This window comes from Periplaneta americana, chromosome 1 (genome assembly GCF_040183065.1).
Source record: "Periplaneta americana isolate PAMFEO1 chromosome 1, P.americana_PAMFEO1_priV1, whole genome shotgun sequence".
Taxonomy (NCBI): Eukaryota; Metazoa; Arthropoda; class Insecta; order Blattodea; family Blattidae; genus Periplaneta; species Periplaneta americana.
This window is the reverse complement of record NC_091117.1, coordinates 52,703,948-52,729,039: the sequence shown is the minus strand read 5'-3', so window position 1 is coordinate 52,729,039 and position 25,092 is coordinate 52,703,948. Positions and strand designations below refer to the sequence as shown.

Below are 25,092 nucleotides of genomic sequence, written 5' to 3'. Positions count from 1 at the left end.
GAAATGAACACCCAGTATAAAACCTTAGCACAGCCAGTATTAAGCTATGGTAATGAAGCGTGGACTGTGAAGAATAAAGATGTCAGTAGAATAACAGCAAGTGAGATGAGGTTCATTAGAGCAACAGCTGGATATACTCGCTGGGATCATAAAAAAATGAGGACATAATGCAAGAACTTCAAATAGAACCCATTATGCAGTTCATCAGCAAATATCAACTTCAGTGGAAGGGTCATCTCGAAAGAATGGATCGATGCAGAATTCCAAAAGCACTGTTTCATTACCATCCGCATGGCAAAAGATCTCTAGGTCATACGAAGAAGAGATGGACTGAAGATTCTAGTTTGAGACCGTAACAGGCCACTCGGCCTAATACTTGTTAGGAAGACGACGACGATTAATGATTATTTTTTCCTTTATTTCTATATACCGGAGAACCGTTAGTATGGGTCTATAATAAGAGAAATAAAAATAATTCCTCGTTTCCATTGCTAAGCAAGTGACGTCAAATGTTGAAACCTTCGTAACGTTTTGTCCATTTGACCCTCTAGAATAAGCGTTTCACTTCAATAAAAGTGGCGCCGTTTTCAACGTTGTGATATCTTCAGCACTACAGGGTGTCTGACTTAATCCGTTCATTTTTGCTTAGGCAGCCCAAATAACAGTCGAGACATGTGGGAGGTGCTTAATGGACAGAATTAGGAATGGGTATAACCTTGACTGCCATCATCACGTGAATGTTACGAATTTGAGTTTTCGTGTTACACACGTGCTGTCAATCTGATATGTTAATCAGGTATTTATTTTCTTTCTACTCTCCAACGTTTATTCGTCTTGGATAATGTATTATCGAGTCATGTGCTCTTCTTATAGTTCTTATAACACAGTGGCGGCTGATTGACTGAGGCAAATGAGGCCGGGCCTCAGTCACTTGGCTTAACTGAAATCAAATTTTGTGTTTTCATATAATGTATTAGTTATTTGAATAAAGCATATATCGCTGTAGAAGCATTTGAAAACTTTGTGATGTATATAGACCTGTTTTTTTAGTAAAATTTGTTCCTGAGGCCAGGATCGCTCGTGCCGGGTCTGGCTTCTACATTTCGTGTGTTTTCACGGGCTTTGAGGTTGCGCTTGAAACGTTGTACCTGAGGCACAATTCGTCTGGCCTCCTGGCCTGGTCAGCTTTCACTCCTCCCATCTATGGACCGGTCTCAAGGGTAGAGTGGGGTGGGAATAGCAGTGGTGACTTGCCTTCCTAAATAGGCCATAAAGAATAAAAATTCCAGCTCTTTGGCAGGCAGAGACCCACACTATTCTCTCCCCTTATGTCTTAGTTTATGACATAAGCGAGGATGTTGTACTATTGTGCTTCGTAGTACAGTAGTGAATCTGGGCCACTGTTATGTATTTCGGGAAAATATAAACAAACAAATGCGAGAAATAATGCTGGTGTAGTTAATTCATTGTTAGAGTGTCCTTTTTCGAGAAGAAATAATATTGAAAGAAAGGAAGTTTTAAATAAAGAAAGAGCCTACCGAGATACCTACGACATCGCTGACAATTTTTCTGAAAGATGATCTTAAAACGCGAGTTTCCATTGCGTCCTGGTATGGGCAACATAAATTGTTAAGTGGTAATGTGGTGCAAAATAAACTTTTCTGTTGGCCTTGTTTGTTGCTGTCAAAGGAAAAATAAAAATAAAAGAAACAAACAAACAAACAAATAAACAAAGGGGAATTTCATCACACTGAAAGAATCATTGAAACTCACAGCATAAGAGCTTATTTGGCGAGTGAAATTATTTTTTCATTAGTAATAATAATAATAATAATAATAATAATTAATATCATTAATAAACATTTTCTATCGGAGGCATTTAAACTAGTTGAATCTGGCTTCACCGAGGATTTCGATCACCGGCTGCTACTGCTGTAACATAGTTTTCTTAGTACGAAAGTTACATCCAATCGTTCAAATTAATGTATTTGTTTTGTTTCATTCGCAATAAGTAATGTGTCTTTAAAGAACATACATCCCAGAATTTTGACATAAATTTGTTGAAAGTGACACTACCATGAGAACGTTAAAACCTGGGTAGACCAAGAAAAAAGTTGGAATCAAACTGTGACAAATCATATGGCCTACGACATACGAGATCGATAACAACCCGCATGGAGTTGAAGATGACGTAGTTCGCTTGGTAGAACATCTTATATTTAATTCTTCTTTCGCTATCTTTCACTTTTGCTGTTATGAGCTTCAGAGATTCGAACCGTGAATGGTTACCGACGGTTGAATTCGAGCTTTTGAAGCTACTGTTGTGGAACATTCTGGTTCATATGATGTTGAAATGGATTTCGTATTTCCATTTTAAAGTAATATTAATTAGAATATTATAGAATTACTTGGAATCAAAGTTCGAAATTTAAAAATACGAAGCGAAGAACCAATTATTGAAACCTCTCAGACAATCGAAACATTCATACGAACACATCACTCTAGCTAAGAGCTATGAACTATCTACGAGAGATCCGCGTATTATAAATGTTTGTTTCTTCACTCAGACGTATCGTATGAATTAATGTATCAATTAGTCCACCGAACTTGTGTCTAATTATATGTATTTTAGCTGTTTTCAGTCGTTACTTAAACTAAAATACTAACGATACGTGTTAGAGAATTTCAACGACGAAAAGTATTGTGTAACCACCCCTAGTCGTGTTGTACGTGATGCCTAAAACAATTTATGAATGGCTTGAATCAGACACCTGTATGACTTGAGTTAAAACTTGAGGAAAGGAACAGAAATTGGTTAACAATACTCTCATACTAGGCCTATAATCTGGCAAATATAAAATGTGTTTCTAAAATTGTTGCAAAGGTTCTAGTTTTATATCTGGAGAAGATCGGAGTGAGACAAGTGGCCAACAGGCTTGGAGCTGATATAGAAACTAGTATTCTGCAATCTTCAAATATGAGAGAGGCAACCAAGATATTACAAAATTCGTCGTATTCCATATGAAAAACTAATCGCAAGATCTGTGCTAAAATTCTTAAGTTAGTTAGAACATGAAAGGGGTGACAGTGGAGGACAGCGAATATTTTCATAACAAGGCCGAACAAACATGGCAAAACCCTTCTGCAGAGCGAACATTTGCAAATGTTCTTCGCCATATTCGACAAACTTGAACCAGTGCCTGTAATGCACTTCTTCTCAGACCCAATTTCCTTTGCAAGGCCACGTTTTCGTGTACCTTTTAATGTTTCACCTCCCATTCATTCATTCATTCACTGCATTTTTCGTGCATTTGTAAATATTTACGCTATGGTTGTTGTGTGAGACGTTTTCACGTCAAAAAGTTACTATTAAATATTGACTCTTTAAATGTATAACATATGAGTCCATCTCAAGGTTTCCATTGTAATATTACGAAATTTGCATCATGTTGATCATTTTGGATGAAGAAGTGTAGCTGATTGCGTTGGGAATGAATAATTAATGAAGCAGACATTCAGCGAATTTCGGATAATTGGCGAAAGAATATGTAGTAAGGAACTAGTCAGATATCGTAAATTGAGGTAAACGTGGCCACAAAGAAAGAGTTTAATCATGACATCAGTCTTAATTGTGACTTAGGATCATGAAAAATGCTTAAGAAATGGAGAAAAAATAATTAACTTTAAACATATATTCAGTGCATCTGATATCATGATTTACATATCTTTTTTTTTTTTTGTAGCCAAATTTACCCCAGCGGTTAAGTTTACCCCAGTTTTTTTTTTTTTTTTTTTTTTAACAGATTATAAATGTATGCCGTTTCTATAACTTTCCTGACATGTTTGTAGGAAGTGTACGGTTACCAGCGCCATCCCTTGCTCACCACCATGACGTGGCTGCTTATTGGGCTGACTGCTGGAATTCTGCGCCTTGTTTTTCATTGGTGGCCACACTGGATGCTGTATGCTACGCACAGAAAGTGCCCCCTCAGAACTGCCGATAAAGTTCTCATTGTTGTAAGTACATATTTTGCAGCGTAACATCCGTTTTATCTGATTGATTGATTCATTCATCCATTCATTCATAGTGTTCAGCCCAAAGGGAAGGTCTTTCACTGCAAACTCAGCATTCTCCAATATTTTCTGTTCTCCGCCTTCCTCTTAGTCACCTCATACGATCCATGTATCATACAGTATATCTTAATGTTGTCTATTATCTTATATCTTCTTCTGCCCCGAACTTTTCTTCCGCTCATCATTTCTTCGAGTGCATCCTTCAGTAGGCAATTTTTTCTTAAGACAATGACTCAGCAATTCTTTTTTCTCCTGCTTAGTTTCTGTGTTTTCTGTCTTCATCCACTCTTTCTAGCACAGCTTTGTTTCTTATTCTGTGTGTCCATTTCACACGCTCCATCCTTCTTCATATCCAAATTTCAAATGCCTTTAATAGTTTCTCATCTCTTCGTCGTAATGTTGATGTTTCTGACCCATACAATGCCACACTTCACACAAAGCACTTCACTAATGTCTTCCTTAGTTCATTTTTCATAGGTCTGTAGAAGATGCTCCATTTTCTATTAAAACTTCCTTTGTCATTGCTATCCTCCTTTTTATACACTGATTATACGTTATAATTGTCATGAATTTGTTGAGAATAAGCCATCGAAAATTTATTAAGTGATTGAAATATGAAGTAAGCCTTTAGTCATCATTGTTGTCGTCATCGTCATCGTCATTATCATCAATAATATCGTCGTCATTACCATTTTTGTTATCTGTATTATAATCACCTTCGTCGTCATTTTATTTTTATAAATATTCTAAAACTGGTAGAAGAGATTAACTTGTAAGCTACTATTATTATTTCTATTTTCTTCTGACATATTTTTCTTCTTTCAGGAATTGTACCAGAGTAAACACAAGTGCTTTTATGTGAAGCCAGTTCAGATTGTTTCCTGTGACGACAATATTCAGTAAGTAATAAAAAATATTTTATACTGCAAGTTAGCTGAATGTTACTTACTCATTTACTTATGACTTTTAGAGAACCCAGAGGTTCATTGCTGCTCTCACGTAAGCCCGCCATCAGTCCCTATCCTGAGCAAGATTAATCTAGTCTCTATCATCATATCCCACTTCCCTTAAATCCATTTTAATATCCTCCCATCTACGTCTCTGCCTCCTCAAAGGTCTTTTTTCCTCCAGTCTCCCAACTAACACTCCATATGCATTTCTGTTAACTGAATGTAGTACAGTCATATGTTTTAAATAATTTGCAAGAAGGCTAGAATGCCAGGTTGTAACACTCCCTGATAGCAAACTAATGGACGAAGTGAAAAACTCTTATCTTACCTTCCACAGGAAATCGATGCTAAGACATCTGTAGATGTGTGTGAGTGAGATGAAGATGTTTACTGCTTTTGCATCGCTCAGTACACAGGTGTCACGTTGACGTGTGGTATTGATGCTTGCAGGAAGGGAGAAGACAGTGATAGAAAACAGCCTCCTGTCACATGGGACGATCATATGCTCACTGACATCAAGGAGAACGCAATTGTGAAGTTGTCAGTTCACCTTAACGGAGGTGTCTTCAAAGGTGAGACATAGTAGTCTGCTAATATATTGAAATTTTCAATATTTTTGTGGGTAACCAAGCTGCTAGTATCATCAGCATACAATAAAGATCCTGCACTGTTACTAGAAGAATCATTTAGTACTACAGTAATGAAAGATTACTGATGTACAAAAAAAATATTTCAGAACTACCAGTGTTAAGACTCTTCCGCTGCAAGAAGCTGAGCTATGTATGGGATGATGATCGTGGAGAGTTCCTCAAATTGCGAGGTCTGGACAGAGATATCACCACTGCAGGGCTGCATCAACAGGAAGGTCTGTCAGCTCATCAACAATCTGTGAGGTATGTATAAAATAACTCACTACCAACAAACAAAAATGTTTACACGTCAAAAGTTTAAAATATTGTGATCCCTATGTGTTTACAATTAGAAACTGACATTGGTATTTTATATATGAATAATAGTAATAATAATAATACAGTAGAACCTCTATTATCCATGATAATGAATGGGATGGACTGAACAGTTAATCGAAAAAATCGGATAATGTAAAATTTTGTAATTTCCTTCATGGCCTTATATTTAACTCGCTAGGTAGTGGATCACAAGTCCACTAATTTAAGTCTAGTTGTAAATGATGAGTTTTTAAGGAACAAGGAAGCCCTTTGCAAAGATGTTTCAGGAAAGATGGGAATAAAGGACGTCTCATGTTGTAGATTTATATACTTTTTTACACTTTATTCTTGTTTTTTTTTATTAAATCGCACAGTTGTGACTCCAATCTCGTATTCTGATGCTAGATGAGCAACAATCTCTCTTTCTTAAACCATTCAATTATTTCCAATTTTTTTTCGGTACTTAGCACAACATGTTTTCTGTTAACACCCGTGGAAGACATTTTATATACAAGTTATATTATAGAACTCTCTGCATCAAAATCCACAGTTAATTCCCGATTTACCACGAAAATCGTCTGTAGCTGCATTTAGATTGGCAACAGGCCATGATTGTTTGGCCAAACACCTGCATAGAATTGGAATATATCAGTCCCCTAACTGCCCATTGTGCAACGCAAACCAAGAAATGGATTCGGAACACCTCAAAATCTGTGCTTCAGTGGCTGGCCATGATAATATCTTTGAAAAATATTGGAGTGCAAGAGGTCAAATGACTTTATTGTCAAACGCCTGGCATTAGAAAACAACAACAACATATTACAGAAAGGCAATTCGAACAGTAGACAATGCTGTGTAACGATAAAGGCTTGTAATAATACTCTGTAGCAAAACCATATAAGAACCTACTAATATGATGTACAAAACAGTACTTCATATAAATTATTTATTTCTGAAGAAAAAAAGAGCGAGAAATAGACAATTGGATAATCCGCCAATCGGTTAATAGGGTGACGGATAATCGGGGTTCTACTGTAGTAATAATAATAATAATAATAATAATAATGATCGTTATTATCACACTGTCATTATTATTATTATTATTATTATTATTATTATTATTATTATTATTATTATTATTATGATGATCATCATCATCATCATCATCATTATTGATCACGTATGAAAATGATAAACAACAATTTTAAGCAGTTTTGAAATCTCTTGGCTTGTTTATGATGAGCACACTTCTTATTGTCTTGTTATTTGATTTTGCTGGTTGCAGGCGCATAGTATATGGAAGGAATGAGATCATTGTGCCGATCCATACCATCATCACGCTACTCTTCCTCGAAGTGCTGAACCCATTCTACGTGTTTCAGCTGTTCTCATTCTGTCTTTGGTTTGCTGATGATTACATGTATTATGCATTGGCTATCTTGGCCATGTCTGCCTTTGGAATTGTAATGGCAATCATACAGACCAGAAAAGTGAGTTCATTGCAATCTGGCATATAAACATAGTCATTTAAGAATGTATGTTTAAATGTACCGGTAATCTGAAAGTTAGTAAGAAATGCGATTTCCTACTGTGGGCTGTGCTTTGTAATGTTCTCTTGATTGGCGTAATAATATTCCACTTCAATTTTAATGAATTTTCTTTTCCATTTTAAGCCTGATTCAGATGGGGATAGTTTACAGAAGTCAAGTACTTGAAGAGTCTAAACTTGATGATTTATCTTAGAATGTAGGCTTTCACAGCCGGCGTTGATAGGATGCGTATTTTCCGGGCTAGAGGGCCGTGGTCTGTTGGTGTTACAACCAAACGTTTCGTCCACTACTCCGGTGGACATCTTCAGTGGCGTGGTACACGTGTGCGGAGAGATCTGCTTTGTGTATCAGGAACTGGCATTGAGACTGGTAGCCCGTCGATATTTAAGGTGTGGGGCTGTTGTTGCTTGTTGTTGTCGTCGCAGTCCGCATTAGTGGCTTCGGTGTTCTGATTGTTTGTCATAGTGTCTAATGTCTTAGAAAGGGTTTGATGTGTGTGCTTTTGAGGGCCGGATACCAAGCTTTGTTGACCTTGAGTCTAGGAGGAAGGACTCAAGGTCAACAAAGCTTGGTATCCGGCCCTCAAAAGCACACACATCAAACCCTTTTCTCCGACAATTAGACACTATGACAAACAATCAGAACACCATGGCTGCAAAAAGGGTATTTGTCGAATACAGGGGTGAGAGCCATTAATCCTTCCCATTGAAGGCTTTAAGGAACCAACCTGGACAAATACCCAATGTCCCATCCCTACCTTCCCATGGTGCAGCTGTTAGTAAGCATAACTTTACAAGCTGAACTAAAGGGAGGGGCTACTCATCAATTAGCACTGGTCAGCTTGATGAGTTAATGACCGAATTTGGTATAATTTTTCTCTATTCAATACCTAATTCCCTCTTTACCCTTTCCTACCCAGTCCTCTGACTGAACTCTTACTTTCTTCGACCCTGATGCTATTAGAGCATTCGAGGCCTGGGGTTCATTTCACTTTCCTTCCTACCCTTTCTACTTTTGTATTCCTAGTGCTGACCTGCTATGGCACTAAAATCGTCCTCCAGTGGCTTAAGGAGGGAAAGCTGGTGATCAACAAGATCTCCCAACTAGGTCTAGTAGACCCGTCGACCAACAGCAGGTGTGGTCCTCCAGACATTCTGGGGGTTGTGTGTGGATGAAATAGCCACCAAAACGTTAAAATATGGTGTTCACTTAAATCGGCTACAACTTGCCATTTAACCATGACAATATCTTTGAAAAATATTGGAGTGCAAGAGGTCAAATGACTTTATTGTCAAACGCCTGGCATTATAAAACAACAACAATCAGAACACCGAAGCCACTGGTGTGGACTGCGACGACAACAACAAGCAACAACAGTCCCACACCTTAAATATCGACGGGCTACCAGTCTCAATGCCAGTTCCTGATACACACAGCAGATCTCTCCGCACACGTGTACCACGCCACTGAAGATGTCCACCGGAGTAGTGGACGAAACGTGTGGTTGTAACACTGACAGACCACAGCCCTCTAGCCCGGAAAATACGCATCCTAACTTGACGACTTACTTGTGATCACACAAAAACTCGAAACTTGAAATCATATTTCGCATGTAAAAAACGCTGAATACATGCTTAACACTTTTCTGCCAAATAATTCTTTCTTTCATCACTAAAAACATATCAATTATCTGGAATCCATACAAATAAGATTATTTTATCTAGTTCTAAAGTCTTTTCTGCTAGATAATCCACTCTTTCAAGAGTGGGAATAGCTACATAGCTCAATATCTGTTGGTATTTCGTTGTTTTAACTGTTTTCTGCCAGAGAATCTGCTGTCTCATTACTGGGAATGCTAGGATGGTTTGTAGTCAATTAAGATTTGAAGTATTACTTACAAAGTAAAACACTGTTCAGGTAGAAATTTATTTATGACATGGTAATATTGTTATTATATCATCCCATTACAATGTTTTTCACGTTCCTATGGTTTTCTCTGCAGAATCAACGTAATTTGCGAAGTACTGTACACTCCTCTGATGTGGCAACAGTAATCCGGAGTGACACTGGCAAGTTGGACACCATTCCAACTGAACATCTGGTCCCAGGTGATGTTCTGGTGGTGCCTTCACATGGCTGCATTATGCACTGTGATGCAGTTCTCTTGACTGGAAACTGTATCATCAATGAGAGTATGCTTACAGGTATGCTTGACACTACATACATAGTGTTCTGCCAAATGGCAAGTCTTTCACTGCAAACCCAGCATTCTCCAGTATTTCCTATTTTTTTTTTTTGCCTTCATCTTAGTATCTGCATATGATCCATGTATCTTAATGTCTTCTATCATCTGATATCTTCTTCGAACTCTTTTCTCGTTCACCATTCCTTCTAGTGCATCCTTCAGTAGGCAGTTTCTTCTCAACCAATGACCCAACCAATTCTTTTTTCTCTTCCTGATCAGTGTCAGCATTTGAATATTGTGTAAATTGTAAAGTTTCTTATTCTGTCTCTTTTCAATCATCTTGTCAGTACAGTGAGGCATTGATTATATTGTTGTCTTTAAAATACAGTCAACTCGCCATATTTCACGTGCGGTTAATTTGCTTTGCTGCTAATTCGCGATTTTTGAGTGGAGGGAAGGGGATAGGTGAAATAACGTCATTTCCATTTTTACTCGATTTACGCTCTATTCCTCTTTCTTAAGAAATTTCCTTTCTAAAATAAGAAAAGATCAAATGAATAATCCTCTCAGAAACTAAAAAAGATGATACATTATTTTTGTTAAACTAAAGTATATTTTGTAGCATTGCATAATATTTTATGTTTCAAAAATTTGCACTGTTTCATATTTTCCATTCCCTTCACTACATTTACACATACACTCACCCTAGTAGAGCCCGGACGAGAAGTTATGGCACCAGCGCGAGAGACTCATTTTAGTTCGTTTGCTTGGACTCGCCCTCACACTCAACTGGAGGGGTGTTGGGTCAGTTGGTTACTAGCATTCTGAGTGTTCAGATCGTTCTTCTACTACCGCTATTGCTAATACTGAAAACATTGTCCTTCTGAGCTCCCTCATTATGGCATTGTCTAAGGTGTGAAATCATAGAGTAGTTCATAGTCAAGGACATAAAATAGCATACAATGTATGGAAATTCATGTCAGAAGAGGTTGTAAATGGAATACCAATTCCATTGAAAAGCGTGTGTGCAAGAGTACTGGCTCCCACTGGTATTTCAAAGCGAAATTTGGCAAGAATCAAGAAAGAAGGGAAAAATATTGAGGCAGGAACAGCAAATTCTTTCTCCAGTCCAGAAAAATGACAGCCGAAGAAGAAGATTGTTGCAGCTGTAGACAGTTTTGATGAGGAAGTCCTAAGAAGTCTCATCTATAATTTCTACGCTACACATAAGCAGAGACCGACTCTGCAATCGCTTCTTCCAAAAATGGATATCAGTGTATGATTATGTGAAGAAAGTAGAGAACAGATACATTGAAAGTGAGCACGTGATGGACAGTATTTTGGAGAACATTTCCATAAACTTAGGGACATCTGATTCCAGCACAGATCAGTCTGATTCGGATGGAGAATAAGAATATTAAGATGGAATAGCGGGCGTAATTCCATTAGGCACCTTCGGACTCTTGAGTAGGAAAGTGGTGATACTAAGGTAAGACGAATGTTTTTAGAAAGAGATGAAACAGATATGCCTGCCGCTCTGAGCTTGAGAACCGTAACCCAAACAACCCCCACTCCTCTACCCTGCTGGCCGGCAATTTAAAACTTAGCGCAGGTTGGTGCCATAACATCTCGTCTCAGCTCTACACGACATAACTCTTCACAGATACACATTATGCATAACATGGCCCACTGGAGTTGTGTACAACTAGAAAATGAGTCACAGTCCTGCCATCTATCCGCAATATGTGGAACCTGAATCACTCAAGAGAAGTCGATAGGCATTACACACACACAGTTTGCGCTTGATTTTGAAATGTATTTTAGTAATTAAAACTGTCCTGGAATAACTTTTACTGTACTTTAAATAATAATAATAATAATAATAATAATAATAATAATAAAGGTAAAGGTAAAGGTATCCCTGTAACATGCCACGAAGGCACTTGGGGGGGGAGGGCATTGAGGTAGAGCCCCATGCTTTCCATGACCTCGGCACTAGAATGAGGTGGTGTGGTCGGCACCATGCTCTGACTGCCTTTTACCCCCGGGAAAGACCCGGTACTCAATTTTATAGGAGGCTGAGTGAACCTCGGGGCTGTTCTGAAAGTTTGGCAACGAGAAAAAAATCCTGTCACCACCTGGGATCGAACCCCGGACCTTCCAGTCCGTAGCCAGCTGCTCTACCAACTGACCACCAATAATAATAATAATAATAATAATAATAATAATAATAATAATAATAATAATAATAAATAAAAATTTTGCGAATAATTCGCGACATTCGATATTTCGCGGAAGTTCTTGCATTAATTACCACGAATTATCGGGAGTTGACTGTAATTTTTACTCCATTTGTAATTGTATTTTTAGTCCAGGGAAAACACTCTTTTACGAAAACAGTCGTCATTTATTCATTGATTTAGAGCACTACCATGGATCACTACCAGTACACCTTATTCTCCAGTTTAAATCCTGAGTGCCTTTCCTTAGGTAAGTGGTTATCCAAGGCTAAGGAGATCTACCTCTCTCGTGTTATTCGGATCTATGGTGCTAAAGATTTGGCAATTAAGCCTTCACCTTCTGTGAAAGTATTCCCTCCTCCCTCTCATATCATTAATTAAAGGTTGGTTATTTCAGGTGAAAGTGTGCCTGTGACCAAGACGCCCCTTCCTAACAGTGCAGATATCCCTTTCGATGCCAAAGAGCATGCCCGTCACATTCTGTTCTGTGGAACACATGTGATTCAAACCCGCTACTTTGGCAATGAACGTGTGCTTGCTGTGGTGATTCGCACTGGCTTCTCGACTGCAAAGGGAGATTTGGTGCGGTCCATTATGTACCCTCCACCAGTCGACTTTAAATTTGAGCATGACTCTTACAAATTTGTGGAGCTCCTGGCCTGCATCGCTAGCATCGGGTTCATTTATACTGTGATTACAAAGGTAAGTTTTCTTGTTCATAAAACTCTAAGAAATAGGAAATATGTATTAACTAGGAAATTAATTGCAAACATATAAGTGAAAAGAATGAATATTTTATGAGATATTGTACGATAATACACAAAAAAGAGAGAGAAATTGTAGAAAAAAGAAGAAGAAAGCTTGTAGGAAAAATAGTACTTCGCGTAACTGACACTTTCAAATAGTGGACGTCGGATCGAGGAGCTAGAGTACAAACTGGACGATTTAGAACAATATCAGCGACGCCAGTGTCTGCGTATTTTTGGTGTAGGTGAGAACAATGGTGAGGACACCGATGTGTTAGCGATTAGTGTGGCGGAGAAGGTAGGGGTGGACTTGAGTCTGGCCGACATTGATAGAAGTCATAGAGTTGGTAGGAGAGATGAGAATCGACCCAGACCAATAATTGTGAAATTCGCTAGTTATAGGAAGAGAAGTGAGGTCTTCCGAAACAAAAGAAAATTAAAAAATTCTGGTTGGACAATTCGGGAAGACTTGACGAAAACTCGCCACAACATCTTACGCGAAGCGATTACCAAATTTGGACAAACCAACGTGTGGACTCAAGACGGCGTCATCATTGTAAAAAGCGGCGACACGAAAAGAAGGATCACCCGTATGGCTGAGATACATAATTAGTAAGTCAAGGCAACTCCTCATAAGTTGTTTGTTATATTAAGAAAGTAACAGTTTAATAATTTAATACTAATTATTTAATTATTGTAGTAATACTATATTTAGTTGCATTACATTACCTCAGTAAATTTAGTCTATTTTTAGTTAGGTTGGCACTATTGCCTATATCGTCCCGCTTTCTGTGGCATGCCCTCAGGCTGATGGCTCGTCTAGCCTCCCCGACCCTCCTCACTGTCGACAACCTGGTCCCACAACTCTATCCACTTGTCTGTCATCCTCCCCAACCCCTCTATTGTCTACCTCTCAGCTGTTAAAGCAGTCTTTCTCACCTGACCCCAAATCTTTGAAAATAGCACATTTAAACTGTCAAAGCATTACTCCTCACTTCCAGGAATTCTCTTCTATTTTCACTAATATAGATGTCCAATGTATTCTTGTTAGCGAGACGTGGCTAAAACCCTCGTTGTCTTCCTCACTCGTTCACTTAAACGGCTATACGTTATGTAGAAATGACAGATTATACAAACGAGGGGGTGGAGTTTGCGCATATATTAGGAATGATCTGCACCCTAAAATTATTCTAAAATCACAAGGCGATGCATTACGACCCGAATATTTGTTCGTAGAAATACAAGCAAGTCTTCATAAATGTCTCTTAGCAGTTATTTATAAGCCTCCCAAAGCTGGACATTTATCCGATTTAGAAAGCCCGTTAGCCGATCTTTTACCGCAATATGAACATATCTTACTTATGGGGGATTTCAATATTAATCTTCTGGCTGTCAGATCAAATGGGACTAATCAACTGCGTAATTTGTTCGAAACTTTCAATCTAACAATTCTTCCACTCAATCCTACCCACCACACACCTACTTCTGATACTTTAATTGACCTAATCATTACGAATAATTCTGATAGAATTCTAACCTCAGGACAGTTACCAGTTCCGGGAATATCTGGTCATGATCTTATTTTTGCCGAGTACTCTCTTCAGTGCCCAAAAAATGCAGCTAAGGTAATTACTTACAGAGATCTAAAAGGCATTGACAACGACCAACTAATTTCTGACGCCCTACAAATGCCATGGTATACTATTTTTAATTTAATTACAGTTGACGAAAAAGTTGCCACCTTTAATGACATGGTAATACAATTATTCGACAAACCTGCACCTTTAAAGAAGAGACGTGTCACTCACCGACCTGCCCCATGGCTGAATGACAGTATTCGTAATCTTATGACGTCACGTGACGCTGCTTTCCGGAAGTACAGACACAACAAATCTGCCGAAAACTTTAACAACTACAAAAAACTTAGAAACAAAACCACACAAAGCATTAGGAATGCTAAACGCCGTCACGCCCTGAGTCTCGTCGACCCGTCCATTCCCCCTCGGTGTCTTTGGAATAACTTACGTGATATGGGAGTAGGGAAGAAAGCATCAGAAGCTGAAGTTATAAACATACCGCTTGATAAACTCAATGAATACTTTACCTCACCTCCCACTATACGACCTGAAAAACAGTCAAAACGAAATACAATTAATACTCTCCTAGCTAATCCTCCACCTTCTCGCGAAAAATTTTTCTTCTCGCACATTACTGATTCTGAAGTAAGAAGGGCTCTTAAAAGCATTAAATCTAAAGCACAAGGCACTGATAACATAAGCATAGTCTTTATCAATAAGTTAGTCGAAGTCGTGCTTCCCGTAATAACTCATATTTTCAATTCTTCAATTATCACGTCTGTTTATCCGCAACTCTGGAAAACAACCTTGGTACGCCCACTTCCTAAAGTAAATTCACCTACTTCTGCAAAAGACTATAGGCCAATCTCCATTCTTCCCGTTTTATCTAAAGCTCTGGAACACATCATTCATAAGCAGTTGTCAGATTACCTAATAGAATTTAATCTTTTAGAACCTTTACAATCAGGATTCAGAAATGGCCATAGCACTTCTACTGCTTTGTTGAATGTTACTGAGGACATACGCGCAGCCATGGATAAACGACAGGCTACTGTACTAGTTTTATTGGACTATAGCAAAGCCTTTGATTCTGTTGACTTCGATCTACTATTAACTAAACTACAAACGCTACACCTTTCTGATAGTGCTATCACCTGGATGTACTCCTACCTTACTGGCCGCCAGCAGCGTGTCGTATCTAATAATCGTTTCTCTTCCTGGCGTACTGTAGATACAGGAGTTCCTCAGGGATCAGTATTAGGCCCCTTGCTCTTCTCTATTTATATAAATGGAATTTCCAACTCATTTAAGCACTGCAGATATCAAATATATGCAGACGACGTTCAATTGTATATTTCAGCCCGTCCCGACGCACTAAACGATAGCATTAATAGTCTGAATGAAGATCTTGATTCCATCTCTTCCTGGTCTCAACAATTTGGGCTTAACCTAAACGCATGTAAATCACAGGCTATTCTGTTCGCGAACCGTAGATTAATTCCTGAAGTCAACGACCTGAATATTCCGCCTGTGAAACTGAATAAAACAATCATCCCGTTTAGCTCTACCGTCAAAAATCTCGGAGTACATTTCGAATCTAATCTCAATTGGGATACGCATATTAAATATACATGTAAGAAGGCATTCTCTATTCTCCATTCACTAACAAGATTGTATCATTATCCATCTAAATTAAAACAGACGCTGGTACAGACACTCATTCTACCTCACTTCGATTATTGCGACGTTTTGTTCAGTGATCTCAGGATTGATTCCGCTCAGAAACTACAGCGTGTTCATAACGCGTGCGTCCGCTTCATTTGTAATGTTCGATACTATGATCATATCTCACCTTCTTTCAAGAAGTTATCATGGCTTAGGTTACATGAGAGGAGAAATCTGCACTCACTTTCTCTCTTATATCGAATTATGCACTCTTCATCCCCCTATTATTTATTCGCTCGATTTCATACTCTCTCTCGCTATCATAATATTAATACTCGATCACAACGCGATAACACGCTAGAAATTCCACTTCACGCATTGTCTCTGTATTCCTCATCCTTCACTGTTGCTACCTCTCGTCACTGGAACTCTCTGCCGCCTGAAGTCAAGGGCTGCCGAACATTGAATTCTTTCAAATCAAAGTTAGAAAATTATCTTATGACGAGTTGCCAAACTAACTTACTATTATGACAAGTGTTGTATTGCATGTTTCCACGTTTTCACATTTTTTTTTTTATGTTCTAATGATATTCAACTTATTTTATATTTTTGTTTTCATATTTTCCGATAATGTTATATCTCTAATGTGATAAGTTCAGCTATATATAATCTTAATTTTCCTTATTGTGTGTACTTAGAAATATTGTATTCACTGTATACTTTGTACTGCACTATTTTATTACTACTACTATTATTATTATTATTATTATTATTATTATTATTATTATCATTATTATTATTATCATCATTATTACTATTCTTATTTTATTATTATTATTATTATTATTATTATTATTATTATTATTATTATTATGAATAATTGTCTTTTTTTTTGTATGCCTCATTTATTTTGACCTGCTGTTCACATATTATTATGCTTTTTTCTTTCTTTCTGTATGTTATATATTATGTCCGATTTCTTCTTATTTGTTGTTTATTTTTTATTATTATTATTATCTTATTCAATTTTGTGCGTAAAATTGTAGTGTAATTTGTAAATTTGTAGTGTTTTTGTAACGCAGTCTTTACTCCTGGTTGAGTGTTAGAGAAGGCCGTATGGCCTTAACTCTGCCAGGTTAAATAAATCATTATTATTATTATTATTATTATTATTATTATTATTATTATTATTATTATTATTATTATTATTATTAAAAAGTTCTTGCAGAAATACACACATTTATGGAACACAATGTACCCAATAGTGAACATTCTTAATAACGGATAAATCAATTTTTGGTATGATTACCTTCTGAATAATAGGCAGACAAAGCGAGTGACTCTTCCTTGAGAGATATGGTACATATTACAACTAAAATGTACAAAGTTTGCAAAAAAAATTGTAGATTTCTTTTAATACACATTGTAATATACAGTACAAAATGTGAATAATTCCAAGGGAAAAATTGTTTCAGGGCCAGGTATCAGCTGAGTGCGCCAGCTCTATACCAGCTGAGCTACCTAGGAACTCTATCATGCCCAGGCTCAATTATTCCTTTTATATCCATGTATCTCAAGTGAATTGTTATTATACATGGGAAATTAATTAATAAAATTGATTAAATTTATTAATTTATAATTATAAAATTTCATTAATTAATTTTCAATGTATAATGATATCAGTAGTAGTAATTTTTAGGCATATTATAATTTCCTTCTCATTCTTGATACAGTGAAATGACAAATTCTGCCATGTGATTAATACATCAAGAGATATTTATACTTGAATGCGACATTGTTTTTAATTTTGTTTCATTTTTATCGAGAATTAAGATTTTTATTGTGATCAAACTACTTTTCTAACTTCAATGTACTTTTCAATATTTATTCACTGTACTATTGTAAATATACATAAAAACTTCAATGCAGATATCTTTCATATTTCCAGAGAGAAAAAAAGAAGTATATATGTTGAAAATGTAGAAAACTCACATCCGGGTCCTCTTAAGCGGCTAAGATTTCTTACAAATATCAATTTTCTGTTTTTTACTGTATTGGAAAGAGGAGAAAATGCTGAAAATTTTAAACACTAAAATCATGTATCTGCGACAAAAATTACATTTTTTACTGAATTCTGAAAACTTTACTTTTAAAATAGACATTTTGAGTAAATTGCATTTAAAGTTGAACTTACAAAATTGGACGCTAATATAACATATTTCGACATCGCTAGCAGTCTTGGAGTTGTATTTTATATGTAGTTCAAGAAGTAATCTAACAGATGTCAAAATCGATCTTTTTGTCCTGATTCGCTTTATTTTGCTCTACTGAAAAACTATGTCTGCCAACTTAAGGTGGGGTTTCCTAGGCAGCCTTCACAAATAAAGTTTCACTGTATAAATTTCTTTTTCTTGCTGGAAATTTACCTCGAGCCTTCTCAGTTTAGTAAACACCACAATTGAAGTATCATAGAGGATTATGAGTTAGTAATAGTTAAGTTTTAAATTTAAAATTTATGATCTGTTAACTTTTTGTGTAAAAATGTGCACCTACTTTAAAATGATTAGCAACTTCTTTCTTGCTATTTAATTTTCTTTATGAAAGTGTTGTTGATTTTGATTTGATATTTTTTATGATAACAGTACATGCGGGGGATCAGTGTATCAGAAATTGCTTTGGAGTCCCTGGATCTGATAACTATAGTAGTGCCACCAGCTCTGCCAGCAGCCATGACAGTTGGACGTTTCTATGCCCAGAACAGACTCCAAGCGAAGAACGTGTACTGCATCAGTCCACGTACTATCAATGTGTCTGGCTCCATTGACTGCGTGTGTTTTGACAAGGTATGGAAGTGAACAAGTACGAAGGGAACACGATAATGAGATAGATGGTGGTGGTAACTGTTGATAAATTTTTCTTCTTATTGATTGTTTTCGTCGTCTTAATCATCATCATCATCATCATCATCATCAATTCACTGATGGTCTAACAGCATCCATTGAACATTTCTACTGTGTAAATAAATTTCACTTTTGAAGTTGCCAGTCCATATCTTCCTGGTCTTTCTGGTTGTTTTGAGAGATTGAGTGACTACTAGATCTGAACTTATGCTTTCTACTTTAAAGAACACTAATTATAAGGTAAATTACATTAATACGGTATTTTTTCGCATAATAGGTTCCTTCACATAATGCACGCACCCCAATTTTTGACAGTAACTATCTAGGGAAAAAAAATCCCCGCATAATGTATGCATTACATTTTCAATTGCTACCTGCATTTGCTACAATCGTAAGGTTGGATGTACTTTTCATGTTTAAATTCTTAAAACAAAGATTTAATTTATTACGTTTGATTCTTTTTAAAATGTAAAGATGGGTAATAGTTTAAAAACTTTCAACGTGCTATAAGCAGCATTAATGTCAATTGTTATCTCCTGTAGTGTTGTTTGCTTCAGTTGTGTTCCGTTGTTGTTATTATTGTGTTGCTTTATAATGAACCCCAATAAGTGTACCGGTACATTTTTTATTAATTCTGTATAATTATCACGTGGGATGTCGGGTAATAATGATTTTTTTCCCCTAAAATTTTTTCCTCGCATATACCATGCACTCTGAATTTTGAATCCAAAAATAAGGAAGTAAGTGCGTCTATTACGCGAGTAAACACAGTTTGTTAGGTATTATTATTGATTCTAAATTGTTATGGGAAAATCATGTTAATGATATTTCTAGCAAACTCTCAAGAACATTGTTTCTCCTTAAGAGATTAAAAACAGCTGTGCTATGGCAGCGCCACTCATGGGAATGGGTTGAATTAAATTTGAATACAAGTGGTAAGCATATTTCTATTAACTCCATAAATTGCGAAGTGTAGAATAAAAATCCATGTACTGTGGGTCCCTATAACCACGGCATGGCGCGTCCTCGGGTTGCGGATAGAGGAAATGGCCTCCAGATACGGAGGTTAGCTGCGAATATATTGAATAAGCAGTCGCAGACAGCCAATAAGGTGTGGTCCTCCAGCTTGGGGGTTGGGCGAATGGTTAACCACCCATCACCGTAAAAAAAAAAGCTTGTTAAAAAAACCCAACATAAATCTCTGAATGGGACTGATTCTTTGGGGCTACCACAACGAATATATAAATTTGAAATTTATCCTTTGAAGACGTGAAAAAATTCAAATATCTTGAAGCAACAGTAACAAATATAAATGATACTCGAGGGAAAATTAAACGCAGAATAAATATGGGAAATGCCTGCTATTATTCGGTTGAAACACTTTTGTCATGTATTCTGCTTTCAAAAAAACTGAACGTTAGAATTTATAAAACAGTTATATTACCGGTTGTTCTGTATGGTGTGGAACTTGGACTCTCACTTCGATAGAGGAACAGAGGTTAAGAGTATTCGAGAATAAGGTGCTTAGGAAAATATTTGGGCTAAGAGGGATGAAGTTACAGGAGAATGGAGAAAGTTACACAACTCAAACTTCACGCATTATATTCATTACCTAATATAAATAGGAACATTAAATCCAGACGTTTGAGATGGGCAGGGCATGTAGCACATATGGGTGAATCCAGACAAGCATATAGAGTGTTAGTTGGGAAACCTGAAAGCAAAAGACCTGTGGGAAGTCTGAGACGTAGATGAGGGAGGTGGGTTATGATTGTAGGGACTGGATTAATCTTGCTCAGTATAGGGACCAATGGCATACTTATGTAAGGGCGGCAAAGAACCTCCCAGTTCCTTGAAAGCTATTTTTAAGTAAGTATAATAAGAATTGAATTAAAAACAAAGTTGTGTATTTCTTTTGGAGTGATCCTTGTATTATGTTCAAATTTCAAGTGACACATTCTAGTAGCTTTCGTTTCATGAACATTGGCAGCTTCTTGAAGCAAATGATGCTGTCAACATAACAGCTAGAAATTAACTGCCAGTTGTAATATTTGTAGCGAAATTCGAAGCTAAATTGGCAAAAGAAAATTCAACTTGATAACTGAAAATCACTATAGTCCACAAGCAAATATACAGTAGTAATAGGGGGAAATGTTTATGTTTCACCTTAGATTATATAGTAAGAAGACTTTGCGTCGTGGAAAGTAGGCTTCTTTGACGACCGAAAATGGTTAGATTGCGGTTATATTATGAGTACTGTTTTCAGACGGCTGTTTTTATGCAGAAAACACTGCACTAGATTCAGACTAATACGGTATGTGACATTCACTTAGAATAAGTAATGGAAAACCTAGGAAGAAAGCCAAGCAGGATTCGAACCCACACCCAAGCACAGTCTTGACATATGAGTCCTACTCATTACTCTCTATACCACACTGTTGGTGTGGTTGTGTTGGTAGAAGTGATAATGAGTTTTGTTCTTGCAGACAGGCACACTTACAGAGGATGGTCTCGACATGTGGGGTGTGATTCCAGTAGCTGACAAGAAGTTTCAGGTGCCTGTCAAGAGTGTAGACAAGATGGACAATAAGGAAGAATTTCTTGTGGGCATGGTTACATGCCACTCCCTCACCATCATAGACGGCAAGCTGAGTGGAGATCCTCTTGACCTCAAGGTACATATCATGTGACTTTTCAGGCCACTTGTTTCTTGTGTCCTGATTACGTAATATTTTTTATTCATATATGTTTATGAAATAGTCATATTATATACTGTCGCACATGGTTGTATTGTATAATTATGTCCAACATGCTGAATACAATTCAAATTTCTGTACTGATTCAGCTATTCAGTTTGTCCACTTATTGTCGATATCTGCTAACCTCAATGCGATATTTATTACATGAAATAGTTAAGTATTATCCTAGATCATATATGTAACAGATAACTCCTCGCTACGTTAAAATCGGCAGCACTTTGAAGAGAACAACTGCCAGGATCGCCACCTGTCTGCTGTAAACGAACACGAGATGGCAGCACTGTCTCTAATGCAATTCAAATGGGTATTATGACGTGACTCCTTATGTAACAACTAGATGGCAGCGTAGTAAACCTGACAAAAGTTGTTAACCTCAAAGCCTATAACCCCAACATATCTGTTACATATATGATCTAGGGTATTATGTAAATGAGGAACTGAAATTTAAATATAAATATATCGATTGTAAAAGATAATTGGATGACTATAGCAGCAGGGACGATTTATATACACTTGTTTATTATAGAGTTAAAAAAGAGAATTTCAAAGTTAAAATGTTTAAAATAAATGCAATAGGGTGAAAACTTGCACTGAAACCAGAAGTAAGTGTAAGTTAAACCAACATAAATTGAATAGTTATATGATAGAAAATTTGTTATTAGATTGTATATTTGTGTATAATCACTATTTGTGCATATACCAGTTTTAATTATTAAGTTTATGTACTTTTGAACTATTAATAAATAAATAAATAATAATAATAATAATAATAATATCATTTAAATTTCTGGATTGCTTCAATCTATTAGGTCGTCTCATAAGTAGTGTTGGTTTTTTAAGTTTGGTATTTTGTAAGATTTTAATGATTTTCTGTTGTTGTACAATGCAATTTACAGGACGCTATGGTTATTATTGCTTATATAAGTATATGACAGTCGTCAGTTGTCAGTATGAAGAGACAATAAATATAATATAAAATAGAGATGATTAAAATTAGAGTTCTTTTCAAGCACACTGGAAACAATATTATAAAGCTGCTGCCGTGGCTTGAATATGTCGAAGGTGAAGGTATCGTTAGTGAGCATTTGGCACATTGATGGTTCCAACATTTCAATAATGAAGAACACATTAAAGATTTACAACGTCCTAGAAGATCTAGGGTATGGAATATTGAGAATACACGCAGCATTTTGGAAGAAAATCCACAAAACAAAAGTACTTGTAGGTTATCAGAAGAATTTGGTGCTTCAAAAGATACAATAAATCGCCACAGTAAGATGGTTAGAAAATCATACAAAACTTGTAGATCTGTATTTCAAGAATTAATACCTGAACATGCTTAAATGCAGAGGTCATATCTGTCGTCAGCTTATCGCTAATCCCATGGATGATAGATTTAATCGTAGAATTGTTGCATATGATGAAAGATATGTGTATTACCGCACACCTGACTGTTCAAAACAGTGGCTCAATCCCAGTCAGCCTGCAAAGTCGTCGTTAAATAAAATCTGTTTGGTCCCAAAGTAATGTTGCGTGTCTGGAGGAATTTTCAAGGTGTGATTTACTGGGAATTTCTTCCAAACGCATGCAGTCGATGCGGACCTTTATTCTCAACAGCTAGAACGAGTTCATGAAGTTTTGAGAGAGATGTACTGACATTAGTTAATCAAAATAGAATTACCTTGCAATATGACAATGCAAAACCTCATACCACTTAGAACAAGCGTGGAAAAATTACAGGAATTGAGACATACCTGACACATTATAGCCCTGATACTGCGCCTTCACATCACCATCTGTTTCCATCCATGTCCCATTTCCTGCATTAAAGAAATTTCCATTGAAATGAGTATTGCTGAATTCTGTGCATCAAAACCAGAAACCTGTACTGTCGTGGGATAACAAACCTCACTGAAAGATAGCTCAAGACCATAGAATATAACGGCCTTTACTTTGAAGATTAGATTAATTTCTTGTCGCAACACACTCCAACTAAAATTTTGCTCCAAAACCGACATTACTTATGAGAGAGTATTTGTAATTTGCTTCGCCATAATTTCCGAGTCTCTGGCTCTATTTCTGGATATACCATACCACCAACTTTGGAGATTCAGCAAGAATTTGTTCCTATAAGCTCGCCCATTTGAGCTAGTGAGCTAGACCATGGGTGACAGTAGTAAAATTATGCGAAATTTAAAAGTTAGGTTTTTTTTTAGACTAGACAAAATATAATGTTAAACCTGAACTTTGGTGAAACATGTAACAGCAAACTGGCTAGTTAAATTTTAGATGTGCAATATTCCCTGTGTGTATAACCAGGCACTGTTACTAGGAATTATATAGTCTTTTTTCAATGCAGTGTTCTTCTCGTATCTAGATACAGAAAGTACAAATATCTGTGTAAGGAATGTTTCTTTGGAACCATATAACAAATTGGAATTATCATCTGGCTGAAACTGTTACAGGAAAGGTAATTTTTTGGCGCAGTAAATAGTAATACAATTTTTAATGGGAAAGTTCAAACTCTTACAGATGTTTGAGTCCACCGGTTGGCAGTTAGAAGAGCCTGAAGTGAATGATAACTCAAAGTTTGATATGATCTTCCCTACTGTGGTGAGACCTCCCAACTCAACTGCAAGCATTCTGCAGAACCAGGATCAGAACGACTTGGAGGTAAATAATTGTGTAGTACAGTATCTAACTTTTTGCATGACGTTTTTGTATTTTCTTATATTAAAAAAAAATATATATATATTTAATTTTAAAATATAAAATCTGTACATGAATAATATTTTCTGTAATAATTTTTCATTTACTGGTACCAATAACTCTTCTTTTTTGAGAATATATATAGATACACGCGCACATGCACACATGAACAAACACAATTTTATTGCTATCTTTAAAGCTGAAACGTTTTTCAGTAACTAACGAATTTTCCTTATCATAATTATTAATAATCTTGTTGCAGCCACCACTGGAGATTGGCATTGTTCGCCAGTTCCCCTTCTCTTCCAATCTGCAGCGCATGAGTATCATTACCAGAACACTGGGAGCAGCACAGTTCCAAGTGTACTGCAAGGGTTCTCCAGAAATGATCCTGTCATTGTCTCGACCAGACACAGGTTTGTGATAAATAATTTGTGAACTATCATTAATAGGGGTCCTTTTTTTGCATTTACAATAAAACCCACCTTTATTAATAATATACCCACGAATTCTGTTTGCTGCATCCTTGATATTTTGTGATATGATCGTTGAATGTGGAATAAAATAATCTGCATCCACCTTACCATAAGTAGCTCCAACATCAATCATTGTCTGTGATTAAGCATCTCTTAATATACACTATTGTAAAAATTTTAAGGAAAGTAAACATGTACATTTAGTTTATTTTTATTAAATACTTTGACTGAAATAGATCGTCTTCTTTTGAAGAAATTTGAGATGCATCACAAAATTTCTATTCTTTTTTATGCAATCACATAATCACTAAGCT

The 25,092-nt window shown here is 36.5% G+C and overlaps 1 protein-coding gene across 6 annotated transcripts in view; it reads left to right on the top strand.

Annotated features, from left to right (window-relative positions):
* LOC138695395 (polyamine-transporting ATPase 13A3-like) overlaps positions 1 to 25,092 on the top strand; it is a 153,581-nt gene that overhangs the window by 105,014 nt on the left and 23,475 nt on the right. For all 6 annotated transcript variants that reach the window (XR_011331177.1, XM_069819801.1, XM_069819800.1 and 3 more), the window contains 11 exons: positions 3,850 to 4,017; positions 4,900 to 4,973; positions 5,475 to 5,596; positions 5,761 to 5,917; positions 7,257 to 7,461; positions 9,524 to 9,725; positions 12,344 to 12,648; positions 18,577 to 18,777; positions 21,321 to 21,509; positions 24,126 to 24,266; positions 24,565 to 24,718. Coding sequence is in view for 5 of the 6 variants with exons in the window: in XM_069819801.1 (XP_069675902.1) it covers positions 3,850 to 4,017; positions 4,900 to 4,973; positions 5,475 to 5,596; positions 5,761 to 5,917; positions 7,257 to 7,461; positions 9,524 to 9,725; positions 12,344 to 12,648; positions 18,577 to 18,777; positions 21,321 to 21,509; positions 24,126 to 24,266; positions 24,565 to 24,718 (1,918 nt within the window). In the remaining variant the exon portion in view is untranslated. The remainder of the gene's footprint in view (positions 1 to 3,849; positions 4,018 to 4,899; positions 4,974 to 5,474; positions 5,597 to 5,760; positions 5,918 to 7,256; positions 7,462 to 9,523; positions 9,726 to 12,343; positions 12,649 to 18,576; positions 18,778 to 21,320; positions 21,510 to 24,125; positions 24,267 to 24,564; positions 24,719 to 25,092) is intronic.